Raw genomic sequence first — 17,953 nt, forward strand, 5'->3', positions numbered from 1 at the left:
TGTCCAACATTCTCGGATAAGAATTTTGAAATTTAGAAAAGTTATGAAAATATTGAATGTATTGCTACATTCTTCTGATATGTAGCAAAATATTTATTTTGAAGTGTTTCCATCAGACACATCGAATAGTTAAGAGTGCCAGAGAAAACCTATGGGGAGCGTTCATAACGATTGCAAAAACGTTAATAGAAAAAAAAGTAGCAGTGGCTTAGCGCAGCTAAGCCAGGATATACGTAGCGATAGCTGCAGTTGTTGTTGTTAGCCTATCAAAAGATGACACAGTTCCCCCCTGGTCTAATCGCGTGATCAGTTATACGACGAGCCTTTACATCCTCCTCTTCAGTTGCTGTTGATGAGGATGTTGCCATTGCTTCATCTTGATTTTCTTGCAAAGAACCATGCGAGCTGCTATGCGCCGCTTGTTACGCTCCGCCTCTTGGCGTCTCCGCTTGGCAAGACGTTCTTCTCTTTGCTCAGGAGTCTCCACCGCTCGTTTAGCCTTCTGATGTTCATTCTTTCTCTGCAGAGCGGCCAAGTGCCACGCGACGACTTCTTGGTCCGAAGAATTGATCTTCTGCTTACGACACCGCCGCATAGCGGCGGCTGGTGTCTCCTTTTCGTCAACCATACGAAGCGATTGTGATACACCGAGTCGTATCACCTCAGAGTTTATACACACAGCCGCACATACGCAGTTTATCCACAAGACCCCAGACGTGGCCGCGGCGGTGGCCGAGCGATGACGTCATGCGCCACGCACCTGCTGCCCTTCTCTGGTTGGCGCGCATGCGCAATCACGAGCGGCGGCGGCGGCGGCGAACTCTGACGTCATACGCCGCGCTCCTGCTGCTCGTCTCTGGATTCGCGCATGAGCACTATCGGCCTCCCAGGCTCACGGCGAAATGCTCGAGTGGGTAGCGTAGTGTAGCACTCGCTACAAATTGCAGGACTGCTGTCGGGTGATCTGCGGATATATTCATTGTTATAGCCTAATGTCACATTATATGATCAAATTTCGTTCATAAAAGGTTTCCAGCTGAAAAATGTGTTTTTCCAGAATTGTTAGCTATGACAGTAAGAAAAAGATAACAGAAAATGTTCTCTCGTATAAAAGATATTTGTGAAGATATTCATCACAATAAATGTTCTCGCCCGTGGACTTGTAGTAACAACTGAATGTTTAGCAGTTAATACAGAAAAGCGCTACATAGCTACAGGTTACAGGAAAACCTACAGCGCTACAGAAAAATACTACAAAACCACATAAATTGGTCGTCACTACGAAACGACAAAACGTTTTGTCGTCTTTCTGACATGATTTTCTCTCTTTTCTCGAATGGTTCAGGCTACAACCTGCACCTGGGTGCTGAAAACAGGTATTACGAATGCTAGCTTCAAGCTTGCGTAGTCAGATGTTTTGAGGCGTTTTAGAGGGCTCGCCCACCCGCCTATATTTTTCATGAAAACAATACACTGCTTGTGGTCACATGTTACCGGACTGCTGCGCTCGACAGCGGAGAGGCATGGCGGTCGCAATACCGCATGTGTTCAGAGATAGAAGTGTCAGGAATTTTAACTCTTATGTTTTGTGACGTTTATTCAGAAGCCCTCGCAGCAATCGAACTCCGCATGTTGGCTACCTCCGCATTTAACTTGCCTTGCGCTGTCGCACGCAAAGGAGTACAAAAGTTAGCATGAAAGAAAGACTATTATATAGTCTGGAATGGAAACAACAGCTCTTGATAGGCAGTGAGGTAATGGAGGCTGTAAGCGCAGGCATAACAGCAGGCCAAGTAGTTATCGCAAATCCTGATCTTGAGAGAGAAGTAACTAATAGAATAAGGATAGAATAAAATACATTGGGTAGACGCTCCGAGGTTGTCGATAGCAGCCCTAAATGTAAAATTTGCAACATTTTAATCTTGCCAGGGCCCAGAGTGGGGCTGAAATTCGGAGGCTAACGAACAGGCCTGGAATTATAACGAGGAGGGCATAGTGAGCTTGGGAGAGGAAAAAGGGTTGGGGTGATGTAATGGAACAGGAACAGGATAGCATGAAGCTGAAAGTAAAGACGAGTTGATGATATCTTAGCTGGAATCAGTAAGAGGAAGTGAATATGGACTGGGCCTGTAATGTGGTGAACCGATGAAGGATGACTAGTTAAGGTAACGGAGTTGATTCTTAGTGAACAAGGGATAGCATTAAGGGATGTGGGGATGTATCGTTAGAAAGTTTGTGGGAGTAGGGTGGACGAAGCTTTAACAGGAGAGAGGCAGTTTAGAGATAAATGGACTCGGTTTTCTCTGCAGTGGACGTGGCCGGGAAGGTGATGATGCTACCGCCTTTGTCTGATAACAATAGTCTGATGCAAGTCAAGTAAAAAAGCGGTTTTCCTCTAATAAAAGACCTCCTTCCTACCAATGGCGTGGGCCGATTGTCATGAACTGGCTAGTCTGAGTAGCCCGACAGTGCAGAAGTGGCAGATGAATAAGGCTAGTCTCCTCTGTTCACTGTCGGATACTGTCCCCTCCCGGCATTTTACTCCAGCACATTCATGAGAAGCGGCTGGTGTCTTGGCTGGAAGGGGGTTCTTTGACGGTGAAAATCCGCTTTTTTCTCGACTTTTATTCGAGTATAGTCAGTGAACGCCGCATTTGTTTCTGAGCTCTTTAATTGCGCGCATTGCAGTATAATAACAGTGGTTTCTGATTGCTTTGTATTTTTGATGCAACAGTCAGCAGTAGTAGTCTTCGCTTCACAGGATGAGAAACCATACGAGCAGGACCCGCTGATAAAGCGTCGCTTTTTTGCTACGCGGTAGTGCCGAATTGAAAGCTGCCCTACGTAGTGCATTCCTCGCGCAAAAAAAAAAAAATAATGCGACTGATTGCTACTTTAAGAAGGCTCCGGAAGTCGACTTCTCATCAAACTCACGAATCAATTCCTTTTAATTTTGTTATTCACTCACTTTCTATATATAGCCTTTAGTATTGAGCAGCTGCACCTGAAGTATTGGATACTTAAGCAATCAGTGGCCATAACTTCTAAAAATTCATTTTCATCTCATGATGCGTACTTGTAACGTGGGACGCTTGCTTTCAGTCAACCGGGCGCTATGTGCAAAAATATGCTCCACTTATTGAGACGAGAGGATGCTGAACGTACGCCACCCACGCAAAACGGTTTATGCTATTACACTAATTGCATTTCAAAATTTATTCGTCATCGTTTACCTTCACAGGGTCACATCTCGTGGCAGTGCACAATGTCTTTCTCTTCAACCGCTTTTATACCGGAAGTCAACTGAGCAAGAAATAGGCACACTGTTCAGATTAAAAGCTGAATACGTCAGAATTGACTGCAATAGCTGTAATCAAACGATACATTCAGCATTTGCGACTTTATAACACTGACCGGCACCGAAAACTTTCTTCAGCGTTCCCAATTTTCTCTCACATAGCGCTCCTAATTCCTGTCAATTTTGTTAAAAATTACAAATCAGGCTAAAATACAAATGCGATTAAGGTGTGGGGCTGTAAGAGCGGTCTCCTCGCTTTCGGCCGAACTTTGCGCTTCCAAATGAAATTAGCGAAACCAGTATCTACGGGCAGTGTTTGAGGGCAGAAATGTGTGTGCCAAATCAGTTTTCCAAGGTTATCTTTAGCTCCTGTTTTTTGCATAGCTAAAGGTGAGGCAGAAAAAATAATGTAAAATTTGAAGAATGGTCGGGAAATGCGCTGGAATTGCGAAAATAATAAAGCCCACTACAAATAAAGGCTTAAACTTTGTAGTTCTTATAGGTTTATGCTACTTCCCTTTTTATCATCCCAACTTTGATGAGTATTGATGTCTGAAGCTTTGAATCCTAATGTACGCACTTTCCTGAATTGGGAATCTGAGCGAAGAACGATTATAACTTACCGAAATATTTCATTTTTGTTACGACGAATATGCAAATATGTGTGTCGCATTTATAGCCTAGGAGACTGTCTTACTAATAACAGTACCATTTATCATAATAATTGACACGATGGTGATGATGGTTTACGGTTTGTATAAAACTCAATCTGGTCGCAATTTCTAGCCTCTCTCTAGCTTTCTACCCACTGGAGCTGTGCATAGTCTTGGGCTACTTTTGTCCCCCAAGCAGCCTGGTGGAAACCGCCTGCTCTAAGTTAAACGCACAGCTATATTACTTATACATGGAGTAATGTTTTAATTTTCATCGATTAGTGCATAAAGCACTTCCTGCGAACGTCGGTGTTGTCGTCTAACGTCGTATCCTGAACTCCGGCGTTTGCCTCCTGGCCAAAAAATGCTAATATAAAAATTTGGCCTGAACTGTAGAGGGCTGATTGGTCGGTTCGTCGGCGTTTCCTGGGTCATTCTGTGAAGGCGGGCGTGAGAGCCGGCGTATTTAGGACGGAGCGAAGCGGATACATTATGACTAGATTTATCGCATCGCTTTGGGAGAAGGAGGGAAACCTTAGTGTTTCACATCCTTTTTTTTTAGAGCGTCAAACAGGTGGTTATAAATTTCACTGGTGTAATGGTGGTTCTAAATTTCACTCGTGTAATGTGATATGTAGGGTTTAATGTCCCAATTTTGCATATGTTTCAACAGAGAAGCCGTAAGCCTGATTACTTTTGACCACCTGAAGCGCTTTAAAGTTCATATTGCACAGCATAACGGACCTCGTCGCGAATTTAATCCTGATAACTTCGGCTGCGCAGCCAAACAATACTGCCGCTGAAAAGCCACCACAACGGGACTAGATTTTAAAGCGACAGCTGTATGGATATGTTCGGTTAAGCCATGTCGTCGACGGAGCCCACGCATTTCCCTCCCCTCTTGCTCCTTGCCTCTCTCTCGCTGCGCCTGTCAGGTTAGACTCCAACCTAGCTTTTAGAGATGTCTGAGCAACCGCACATGACGCACGCCTGCCCTTCTGCACTTCTATAACCGTATATGCACCTTGCCCGCGTCCCCCTACATACGCACCCTATTATCGATTGTTTCACACGGTTAGTCCAGCAGTGGCTAAAATGCTTTCCGATAACATTACAGCTTGCCTGCGTCTGCAACGCGAGTGTAGTTTCATAAACGCTACAGATATTCCACATCCCTAACCAGACTTACTAAACAATCTAACTGGCATCAGCATTTCACTCCATCCCAGCAGTCGCGGAAATTGTCTTACCGCAATAGTGAATGTTTGCTAACGTTTTATGTAGAGACGAATTACCTTCGGCATGGTAATGTTTCTTGTAAATTATGGCCTGTATTACAGACGGTCTCTGACTAATTATTAACTGATGTAATGGATGCGTCAAAGAAACCTAACGGGTCATAGGGCACTCGGGAGACGTTGACTCCGTCTTACTTTCAATAAGGTGAAATTTTCCTGTTTCGCCTGCATTAGAATGCGGCGAGAAGGATCATTATAGGGTGCACTGAGAGGCTTTAGCAAACTATCAGAGAAAATTCAGCCGGAATTTTCACGAAAAAGAGTTGAATATGTACGGTCTGGTTCACATGAATGTTATTTGGGAAGAGCGGCTTTAACTTGCAAGGGGGATCTCTGTTTGAATGGAATTTCTGAAATTAAAATAATGGCATACATTTCTTGTTAGAATTGTTCTTTCACCACACACGAGGAAAGAAAAATACAATCAGCATTCAAATTTACTGTTACACAAAATTTCGAGGACGTAGGGTGCTTTAGTTCATGGGTTAAGGTGGTGTAGATCAATTCTTCATTCAACTATACTAAATTATTTACTTCGCGACTGAAGATTTCATTGCGTTTTGATCACATTCCGTGTACAGCGATGCAATGGACATTACAGTGGTACCTGCAGGTGTTTAAGATTATGCGAAAATAAATCCAGAGGATCAATTCTTTTCCACCAATTAAATAATCTTGATTTGAAGGAAATCGGCTGAGACAAGCCCTAACATACAGCTGACAGATTTCCAAATTCGCGGGACGATCACGCAGTTATTTCTTGAGAGTGGTTATTGCGCTTTTTTTTGCTAGCATTTTATTTTCACATTTTTTATGTTAGAAACCAAATTTAAAATCTGAGAAGCTGTTAGGGAGTAAATTTGCCCATCACCCGGGTTGTATTCTTTCCCTTAATGTTGTTCTAGTATTTTTTCCTTATGAGTGCAGTTTTTTTTGGTATTTTGCATCGTGCTAATGCCGTAATCATGTTTTGTAGTTTCATTAAAAAAAAATTAAACACTACATTTGAAGCTGGCTCTAAAGTGATGATGAAAGGTTTACCGTGTTTAAAAAAAGAGTTCCCTGTTAGATACCTTCATTAGCTTTACGCACAAAATCTTTCTATCGCTGCGAATGTTTTTCTCGGTTCAATGTCCTAATTTCTTCGGTAGCGCCATGGTAGATAGAAATGTGAAATGAAAACACAATATTAAAAATGTAAATCAAGCTTCTGTGAGCCGCTACTGAATAGCCCTATTTTATGCTACAAGAAAATCGAGGTTAAAAACAAAGGCCGCGTAAGGAGGCCGAAACAAATGATCCATCAATGTAAATGCATCTGCTTGACCACGACACAATCTGCGGATGAGTGGTAATGGCCCTTTAAAATCCTTGCTCAGTATGGTGGCTCTCCGGGGGAGGCGATTATTTTGCGCCTGCCCGTCGGAATATTTTGATGAGATTCTGGCCGGAAGCACAGCCATGAGAGCTCACGATCTGTTTGCGCTTGCGCGCGCTTAGCACCAGCTACTGTTTTTTTTTCTGCCTAAAAATTAACATAAGGAATGAAACAAAACTACCGGAAGTGAGCTGGCGTCAGTAGGCTTATTTTTCGTCCTTACATCGTACAGCGTTAGGCAGGCAGTGAGCCGAGTTCTAATGATGTGCGTTTATGTACAGGGATTTCAAGTAGCGTTGCTACATGCGCCTTGACGTACCGACCTCTTGTCAGTCATTTTGAAACAAGCACCGCCAGTCATTATGTCCATCTGCTACCGCTGCTTCCAATAAAATACCAAATAAAATGTGTAACTGGCGGGAGTTCTAGCCAAAAGAATTAACGATGGTCTCATTGGCTTCGTCGAAAGCGATTTTTTCACTTTGAACAGCGCGTTTATTTTGCAGGCAGGCTATGAGGTCTTAGGAATACCTTTCAAAATGGTGCTTAAATGTACCCAAGATGATAACACTTTTCTAAAAGTAGCAAAGAAGCTGCTTGCAGAAGAGTCACCAATACTAAACCTCAGTAGTGTTAAACTATCGAACAGCAGTGTTGAGTGAAGCGACGGCTGTTGATCGGAATTAAAATACAGAAATCACGCGGTCACAGGAACTTTAATTGTGTTCCAGGAATATGGAATTTAAATCTCGACTCTCATGCCTAACTCAACTTGCCGATATTTCCGAAGTTTTTGCGCGTAAAATGTTGCATCATATCGGTGGTGGGTAGAAAGGATCGGTGGCTAGCACCCCGAAATATAAGGCGCTTATGTCTTTGCCGGATGGCTCAAACGGTGGGGTTGATTATTAGACGTTATTAGGGCTGTGCGAATAGCACTTTTCGAAACCAAACCGAAGCGAAATCGTGAAGCTATGCTTCTGAATTTTGTACGAACAATAGAACGTAATGAAATGTAAATGAAATAGTTTTATGGGTATCTGCCACTTGTGAGAATATTTGTAGAATCGAGTAATTGTGCAAAACACCAAAGCCCTAGTGCCGGCGCTGCTCTATGCCGCCATAACTGGTACCTACCAAGAAACGCAGCACTGGTCTCTAGTGCTGCCACTTTAGTCATTCTGCCACTTTAGTTATTCTTTGGCCGTCTAGTTATATAAATAGTAAAATTCTCTTTTGCAGTTTTAATGGCGGCCACCTAGGATTCGAGAAACCGAATTTCGTCCCCTGACGACTACTGATCCGGAGTTCCCGGGTTCGAACCCGACTGCGGCGGCTGCGTTTTTATGGAGGAAAAACGCTAAGGCGCCCGTGTGCTGTGCGATGTCAGTGCACGTTAAAGATCCCTAGGTGGTCGAAACTAATCCGGAGCCCTCCACTACGGCACCTCTTCTTCCTTTCTTCTTTCACGCCCTCCTTTATCCCTTCCCTTACGGCGCGGTTCAGGTGTCCAACGATATACGATACAGATACTGCGCCATTTCCCTCCGCAGTGCTTTTTACAATAGTAACGTGCCGAGAATATTTAGTCAATGATATACGTCAGTCCTTCCGTGGCAAACAGGAAACACGGGACAAAATTTCAACAATATATCAAATCGCTATGCTTGAGCTCCTAGTGCCTACATACCCGCTGCGCCGTCCACGGCACTACACCTTAAACACGCCACGAACTAACTACGGGCTACAGATGCTTAGATATTATCTTCCCGCACTACTCAACCGTCTCTATGATGCAGGCATTGACATTAATAAATGCTGTAATGCTGACCTCCTGGCGTTCTGTCACTAAATAATTCTCTTTTTTTCATGGTTTGCGGTAGTTATGTATTTCTATACGGTCGAAATACGCAGGCTCGTTGAATGGTTAGCGTACCCCGTCCGCACGCTAATATCATGTGGTCTTCATTCATGTATGGTGAAAATTGTTCTTTTTATGCGTTGTCAATGTGTTCACTGCAGTGAAATTAAGTGCTATAATCTCTGTATATAGTATGTTTAAATAATGCTTTCAGTGCATGCTTTGAATTTTGTATACTACTTGTCCTTTATGCTATATCGCGCTTAGTTTGTGTTTCCGCCGTTCATTCATAGATTGTGAATTATGCCTTAGGTTTATTTATGCCTTTTTTTGTTTGCATGTGACCAATGGCGCCACTGTTGCTGGATGTTGTGGGCCTCGGGAGCTGGTCAAGCTACGGCTTTTTTTCCCGGGGCCCACTACTCTCTGTAGCAAGAAACAAAACTGAAACTGAAACTGACCTGAACTAATGGACTGTTACCTTCCATATTTTCATTGCAGTGTCTTACAATTTTCCAGTTTTTTAAATTTTTGCCCGAGAAAGCTGTGCTTGCAATGACGCACTGCACATGAGAAAAATTACACAGAGCAGGGTTTGAGCATGAACCTGGCCCCTTAATGCGTGATCAATAATCGCAGTGCAGCCAGATGTGCCAAATTGTGCATGAGTTCATACGTGAGAAAACATGATTAAGGGTCGTTTACAGCGACTTCTTCTGCCTCATTTTTACTTCATATTTTCTTCAGCAGTTCTGTGATATCATTACCTGGGAACCTAAACAGGTAACTTCCGCTGGCTGTATTGCTGTCCTCTAAAAAGCATCGCGCCGACCTATCCCTGTCTTGCAGGTGTGGTCTACGACCATGACCGACCCTCGGACGAGGAGAAGCTACTGTCGCAGGCTCTGGACCGGGCAAACCTGAACGCCAGCTATGCCGGAGAGGAGGGACTATCGAACTCCGGCAGCAGAGGACTTGGCGAGGGCGCAGCTGGCGGACCGAGGACCCCTCACCTAAGCTTGTCCGTTGTGAGGCTCGAGCAAGATGACGTCTTCCGGTCGTCGAAGAAAGGTGAGGACCGCGTACCGACACTGTTACATCAGGAAGCATGTGAAAGAAAGTAATACATGCATCAAGAACTTACCTCGAAATTCACGGGTGGTAGTCTTAGTAAAAGAAAACTGCGGCGTTCTTCTGCTGAAAATAAACGGATTCATGTTGATTGAGACACTACGCGCCGTTTCGGCATCAGAACGATCGCTCTCAAGAGAAAAAACGTAACTTGCTAAAAAGTAGGAAATACGCTGGAGAAATTGCAAAGAAAACGATGTGAAATAAATAGTCTTAAGACCGGTAACGTACGTATCTCCATGTGAAATTTGGTTAATAAGTTCATTTCATTCACTAATTAATTTCACCACAACTGCTCGAGATCACATTTAAAGAAATGCCGCACAGTGGTATTACGCAAGAGTGGTTATTTGGGCTTTTTGGTAAGACATAATGTAAAGAAAATAGCGCAAAAACATGGGGCCGTGAGCAAATCTTCTGACAGGAGGAGCTTTCACTTTTACAATTATTTTTTGAAGAACTCTCAGGCTGGAAACAGTGCCGCCTCTGTGATAAGTTTCATTCACAGTCATACATTTTGTATTCGTGAAGTCATTGGTGTTACGGCAAGAAAGCAGTGTAAGGGGCAGCATTATAAAGCACGAAGCTAATAATTCATGAAACTAAGTTCTCTACGCGTCATGTTTACCAAAGGCATGGTCACAATATGGTTCAAGGGTAAAATTAAGGTTTTTATACAATTTGTTCAAAACATCTAAAATCGGGGTCGTCAAGACGTGTATTGTGCCAGCTTGGGTATGTGTAGTTCTTACAAATTCGTTAATGTTTTCGTATCTATGCTTATGTGTGCTGGTTGCAAGCGCCATGTTCTAAAAAGGTACTACTGCCTTTGGGCTCCGCCCACTCAAATCTAGTTAAAAGAGGAACAGCACTTCTTGTCTCCTGGCGGCATTGGGGGAAAGATAGCTTCACCACCCATTTTCAGCGCCTAGGTATGCCCGTGCGCCCCTTCAGAATGATAGCAGCTGTTGCAAAAGCTATGATCCGGAAGATAAAAAGACAGCTAAATATGAAATGAGAGAGAATTAAGATCACTGCCATGCCTTATGTGCGTCGGGTGTGACAAAAAAGCAAAGAATAGCCGCTAAATTTTACCTCCAAGCTATCCATGCTTTGCATCGTAGCGACCGGAAAAAAGAACAGAAAATCTGGTTGCTGCTAGATGCACGACAAATAATTGTTCCCTACAACAAACGCCTACAAAAATCCCACTAGGTTATGAGGTCACACCGGTCGCTGTCTCAATTGGAGGTTAAAAAAGCAAGCCACTTCCCTCACACGCAGCTATGGAGAAGACTGTCCACCACTTGTAATGGTTGCGAATGTTACCCTCTGGTGCAAAACCGGTAGGTTGTCGAAAAAAAAAACATTAAACAAACCCTGAACCCGAGTTGTGAAGCTGCAAAGATTGCAGAAAGCGACCGTTTTGCCACCGCGTGCCTTTGATAAAGATGACAGAGAGCGAACGTTGTTTTAAGAGATTTCAATTTCATCCAAAGGCATGCTTGCTCTTATTCTTCCTACTCGCCTTAATGACAATGCTTCTTCGATACTAAACACGCAGTTGTGAATAAAACGGCTCACCTCATGCGCAGAACTGCTGCCAGCCTCTGCGTGCTTCTTTGTATATACAGGATCACGCAGAGGCTCGTTCCGCACAAAAATGCTGAAACAAGCCTTGTTTCAGATAAAATAAGTTGCACAGAGGTTTTAAGCAGAACTAATGTGGAGCCGAGGTTAGTAGTATATAAAGGAATTCAAAGCTGAAGCTAGTCATGTCAGTTTCTTAGTTTCCGCACATGTGTATTTGTGCTTTGGCATTAATTACAAGTTTACGGCTTGGCTCAATAGACAGCTTTCCAAGGGGCCAAAAGAATTTCGCTACCCTTATAAACTGTTAAAGGCTTTTTGCTATACGCGTTGCCTTCCATTTCAAAATTATTATGCCCCTAGTAACAGCTGGTGTAAATTTTTGCTGTTTTTAGTTACTTTGAAAAAAGAAGTGTTTTAGGTGCGACAAGTGCGAACTCCGTTTTCAGTAAAATTTTCAGGATGTATAACGAGTTAGTCTATTATCCTTACGTCATCAACATGAATGCAAACTTTCACATCAGTAGGGTTTCAAATTGGCCAGGTTAGTATTGTCGTGGTCTTTTATTGAGGCGCTGTTGGACATTTAGACATAATAACAGGTAATAGCTAAGAACGCGGATGTTCAAACATGCTCTGTGTGGTTTCGTGCTATGTGTGCAGGTTTCAAAAGCAGAACATTCAAGACCATGATAATCTTTCACAATTTTGGAACAGCGGTGTTATCAGAACGAGTGGCATGTAGGTGAAAAAGCAACAAAAACTTTTTAGTGATATGATAACCCAAAGTCTTTGGAAACACCTTAATCAGTGAAAGATCGGTGCACAAAAAGTTCAAGAAGAGTAAGAAAAAAATTGGTAATGTTCCTTGGCTGCTAGCCCCATCGGTAGAAATTGGAGCAAATCATTATATGAAATGTCCCTTTAGAACAACCGGCAAAACAAAATTTGATCCCAAGAGACCACAGTCGATGTCGAGGAGATTTAGATCTGCGGCCAAAATAAATTCTTGCTGTGAAGTCCACACTTAAGGAAGTGTTTAAGCGATAGTTCTGTCAACTTAAATGGGCCCAATGTGGCACATTTTCATCAACCCGGAAAAATATAAAGCATCGAAATCTTTCCAAAAGGCATTTATTTCCCATTACTGTAATGTTCACGCAATAAATATCCAGTTAGCGCTTTGTACAAAAATCAGGTATGTTCTGCTCAGCTATGGCATTTAATAATGGCATGCCAAGTATGAAGGACTATTTGATCTGGCTGCTTGATGTTGCGTAATGGTGTACGTTTAGTCTCTGTGTCACTCATAATAAATTATACGCGAGGACGAAGCATGTTTCATTGCTTCCCTTCTTTGTTCGTGAAGTCCGCGTTGCACTTTCATAAAGGGGATGCAGCGATGACGCAGAGGCAGAGCATCCGCCTCGCGTACAAAAGAACCGCGGCTCGAGCACCGGTGGCGTGCAGTTCTTCACTTGGTTACAAAAAAATCTAAATGTCCATGGTAATGAATAAACAGGCCTTGGGCGCGGCCTGATCCGGACTACTTGAGCCCACAACGCACTCATTTACCAGAACAGGATTTGGCCATCCTGGTGAAGTACTTGCTCAGTACCTTTTATTTGCATACACCAATTAACCCTGGTCCTCAGCCTCCATCAGCTGAGGAGAAATTGACCAAGACGGCAGTCATTCCTGTGACGCAGAGGAGGGTGCTAAGCATCTCTGGCTCCGGTCAGTCGGCCACTGGAAACTGTACCTGGCAATGTTTATTGCTGGAATCTCATCCAGAGAGGCTAGCTCAGCAGTACTGTTCGAGGAACTAGCGCGTATTGAATAGGATGTGATCGTGATTAGTGAGGTTAGGAGGACAGGTGAAGGATGTCAAGTGTAGCAATTGGTGTCAGAGACAGATGGGCAGAGGAGATTACGAAATTTTGTGCGAATTAGGTGACCGCAGTTGTCACTGGACCTGGTCATAATTCGGCCGAGGACTTTTAGTAATGCACAGAGGACACCACTTCAGGCTGGCAAGTTAGGACATTCCTCGCAACGTCCTCCAGCCGTCCCGTTTGCATGAGGCCTTCTGTGCCTAATGCCAGACTCCGGCTGTCAACATCGTGCATCAAGGTCGTTTGAACAGTGCTGTTTACATTATGGAGTCGCTGTACTCGAGTTAGAGCATCGTGTAGGGAAGGTTCCGCAATTATTGCTGCGCGAGAATGCCTTGCAGGATTACGGCGCTGTGAAGGGCCTTTCACCCCTCTATGGACTAATGCTATAGAGGTAAAACACTCGTCTCACGTGCAGGTTGCCCTGCGGTTTCAATGTATTTATTGATTTTCAAGTACTGCAGCATCGCAGGAGGGTGCAGTATAGTTTTCCTGTTGGTGAGTTTGAGAAAGAAGCGGTGGCCAGAATGTACGACGAGCATGACGGGTTTATGAAAGAGTTCTTTTTTCCCGTTTCCTAGGAGTTTAGTACACGGCCCGGTTACCGCCAGAAAGTGCACAGTATTAAGAAACGGGGCATCAGAAGGCTGCTCTGCAGAAACTTCCAGCTGAAATTCTTTTAAGTTTTGTATTCAACAATTTTAAAACTTCGACTTGCCTTTCTCGTTTTTGCTCAAGAAAATACTCCGTAAGCTCTTCCAAGCTCCCGCTCTTCCGCTTAACCTCAATAAAGCGCGCACATAAGGCACATTAACTCGTAGGACACACATCACCTTCTTTCTGGCCCACGCGGAAAGCGCTATCAATGACCGGATGATGTTTAAGCCGAGCTATAAACGTTTTTTTACCAATAAACATATAAACAATAGACACACAAACGTTCAGTATAAAAGTTTCTGTTTTATTAAGATAAATAGGTGGAAAAGTTTGCTTGGAAAGATGCTAAGCTAGACAAATTCTAAGCTCTCTGACATTGCTTGATCAAACGCAGTCCCCCGCAGCCGCAGTAAAATAACCTTCTGTCGAATAGAAGCACATTCCTTTTGTTGTATTAGATGCCACTCTTTTTAATCTCTGAGTTTTCTTTTTATGGCAGTCATAAAGCGGGTGTAACTACTAGATTGCAAGGAACAATTTCCCATTGGGACGTAGAATGTGCTTCCGCCCGAAGAACTCCCGAAATGCTAGCGGAAATGTGTTTTTGTATATGACGTGCAACCGAAATTGCGATCGTGGGCAGGAAGGATGTTCCTGTCCAGGCGTTCTCCCGACTGTTTTTTGTCAGGAAAGACAGGTGCCCATCGCATAATATGAATGGCATGACACTCGGGTAAGAGCAACCGATATTCATTAAAGCAAATCCTGCACGCTTACTGTGCACCGTCCGTTTCCGCTCCGGCGCCTACTATACCAACCAAATGGAATGTTCTCCCAACCGGAAAAGACCATTACTGCGAGAATAATTAGTTCAGACAAGAAATATACATTTGTATCTGTAATTATACGAGCTCACATCAGTTGTTTGCATACGAAGTACGGTAACGCAGATTACGTTTTTGTTTGATTCCAACACTCTGTGTTTAAAATCTCACTTTTTGCTGCACAGTATTGATTAACATCTCAGGAATATTGAAAACGACAACGCCTCGCACCGAAAGTTTGGCAGGCAGTTTCACAGGTACTGGAAGCACATGTGTTAGTCCGAATAAGCGACCCAATGCGCCCGCGAAATTGGAAAACAAGTTTATGAGGAGAAAAATAAAGAAAGCTAGCCATAATGCTGGAATTGAATTCTTCCGCAAAACTTCGCAAATCCTCCTATTATGGTAGGTACAATAAGGACTGAACTCTGTTGGCGTAGTATAATTAGCACTTTACTTTAAAGTTATTTTGCTTTCTTCTACATTAACATTACGAGTGATCCTGAGTGCATAGGACGCGGAGTGTAACTAGAAAATAGGCCCGATATTCAGGTCAGAAAGCGGGAAATCCAATTGATCGAGACTCTGCGTCAGTCTTAGAAAACTGATGTGGTACAAACAGACCGGAATTGGAGCCCGCCATCATACGGCGTGAATTTTGTTACTTAAATCCATTTTTTGGTACATGGCTGCTGGACTAGCATCACGCCCATGGTTGTGTTGGAACGCCTGCCGGGGCATGTAGACGCAGTTAAATTTGAATCAATCACCCGAAAAAGCAGCAATGTGCGCGCAGGTGCAGTCCAGACAAGCGACCATGCTCTGGAGTTGCTCACGTGATGGACGGTCGGTGCAGGCCCTGTTTACTTCAATCCGGTATTCGCGACACAAGAAAGAAACTGGGGCACTTCGAAGCTCCCGGCACAAAGGCTACGCGGTTAGTCCGCGACCTCATTTCGCACGGGGACGAGGATTTCCAAAACGAGCTTCACCTGAAATCCTCGTTGAGCCGCGGATAAACCGCGATAAGTTTCTGTGAGAGCGGACCAACAAGGCTGCACTTGGCAAAAAATCAGAGAAAGAGAGACTCTTACTGGTAATCTCCAGACCGTAGCTGTACTCAGCACAATATCCGGGCCCGTATATCTAGGGAACTTTAATAACGGCGGCCTTTCAGCCCAATGTTTGTAGAAGGCCCAAATACTGCCAGTGGGAAGCTTAGCGGGACACTCTGCAGTAATATCCGCTCTGCGCCATTAGCGTGCCCCGAAACGGAGATTTTGTACCTTGCTGTAAACGATGCGTGGTACGAGCAAGGTTAATTGCACTACACGTTGCAAAACTGTCCGGGACTTAGCGCAACCACGCCGACATGTCGAAGAAGGATTATTCAGTGGGAGACATGGTGAGTCGGCGCATCTCCTCAATGTGAGATTTTGAGCGGTGTAGGGCTGTGCGCCAGACAAAGCAATTTTCCTCCCTCTATCACTCTTCCTCTCCCACGCACACACCCGAGTGCGTGGTTTGAGAAGTAATGGCAGTGACGCTTGCGTACAAAGCAGACAAGGACTGTAGACGCTGTAGACGCGTTTACATGATGGCTACAGTAGCGCATCGCATTTCATCTCACAGAGCCGATACGCTACTCTTTCCTTGTACCGCATCGGGTCCCGCGGGACGGTGACCCTTCGCCCATATCACGCGGCGTAGGGGTGCAGCAGCCCCCAACGTGAGCGCAGTCTGCTTTCTTATCCGGCTGATGGGGCATTGTTTATTTACCACATGGCGGAGGATTGGCACCTCCGAACTTGTTTCCATTCCCCGCGGAAGTCGACTTCCCTTTCTCAATTTACCCCCGTATCGTGCATTGGTGCGACGTGCTTTCTTAGCGCATTATCACCGCTTACATTAATGCGATACGCTAGACAGTTGATGCGATGCATTGCGATGCGCCAGTCGTCGCATTCATGTAAACGCGCCTTGTGGAGGCCCACGGCTCCACTGCTCAAACACACGAACAAGTGCGTTGCAGATAAGCGCTGGGAAAAAAAAAGAAACCCCGACACAAGGCTAAGGGTAGCACTTCTTCAGTAACCCGGGAGGGAATGTTAAGGGAGGAAGTGAGCCACCGGAACTCGTCTCCGACACGTGGCGCTTCAGTCTTTCCCCTAGTGTGTACCTAGTTGAGTGCCTCGCCGAGGAGTGGGTGGGCCAGCTCCCCGTGTCACCTCGAGCCACTCCGTCAAGCCAGCCCAGGAGGGGGAATTGGGCGAGTCAGCGGGGACGTATAGCCGCTAGAAGCGTTCCGTTCCTGTTGTCGGAGGCACGCTAGCTGACATGACCTCGTCGTCACGCTCTCCGCTGGAGATTTATCCTTAGTTTTTCAGGTTGTTTCGTTCTACGTCTAGACAGCCAGAGTTCTTGCTGCAGGGAAGCTTAATCAAAAGTTTCCCTGAAAAGGAACAACAAGAAAGCGCAGCTCGTCAGAAAAGCCGCTGAAGAGATGCCGCTATCGAGGACCTCAAAATGCTTACCAGGAACGTGCTGCGCTGGAGCAGCAGTGCGCAAGCAAACGTAGTCAAGAAAAAGAAAGTTGGCGTGAAGGATACTACACTTATTGAGAAAAAAGGACACTGATAACAAATGCGAAAACCTGGCCGAGGAAGTACGTCCTACAGATGAATTTTTTTTTCCAAATGAGCCAAAGCCAGAAAAAAAAAGCCAAGTCAAATTCGACAATAATGGAAATGAAATTCTTACATCTTGCCTTTGCGAAAACTAGGAAAACGAAGGCAGCTTCGTACGGCCTAGAAAAACTGCGCGAAAATTCTTTATCAAACAAAAAATGAGCCAGATCTTGCTGATACACGGGAAAAAATGTGGCCAATCTACTCGTGAGAGCCTTCTTAGTCACACTGAGCCTCATAGGTCTGACTCTTTTGAACGTAATTTAAGTTATTCCTTCTCCACCACTTCTTTTAATCGACTGCGAAGAATATAAGAGATCAGCGGGAGATCTAAACCCAGAACAGAAAGCGATCATTAGCCCTGCCGTCGAAGAAGGAAGGATGCGTCTCTGCTAGAGTGAACTTTAAAGTTTTAGTTCGGCTCATTGGTATTGGCTTCCTACTTGCATGAAGTTAAGCTAAAAAAATACAAGGGACATTAAGAAACTTACCGTGAAATAACGCGAAACCTTTTAAATTTTATTGCAATTATATTACAATATCTATTTGTATTTTAATTATCTAGTTCTATTTAATCCTATTATAGTTCTATGTTTTTGCGATTTTAAGTGCCGGTACTGATTACTACTGATTACTACTAGTTAATATGTTGTAATTTCCAGCCACTTTTTGGGCGCAGTC

The 17,953-nt window shown here is 44.2% G+C and overlaps 1 protein-coding gene across 1 annotated transcript in view; it reads left to right on the top strand.

Moving 5' to 3' along the window:
• LOC144097314 (glutamate receptor ionotropic, kainate 2-like) overlaps nt 1–17,953 on the top strand; it is an 85,149-nt gene that overhangs the window by 31,604 nt on the left and 35,592 nt on the right. Inside the window, exon 2 of the mRNA XM_077630056.1 lies at nt 9,338–9,559. Coding sequence (XP_077486182.1) covers nt 9,338–9,559 — 222 coding nt within the window. The remainder of the gene's footprint in view (nt 1–9,337; nt 9,560–17,953) is intronic.

This window comes from Amblyomma americanum, chromosome 7 (assembly GCF_052857255.1).
Source record: "Amblyomma americanum isolate KBUSLIRL-KWMA chromosome 7, ASM5285725v1, whole genome shotgun sequence".
Taxonomy (NCBI): domain Eukaryota; kingdom Metazoa; phylum Arthropoda; class Arachnida; order Ixodida; family Ixodidae; genus Amblyomma; species Amblyomma americanum.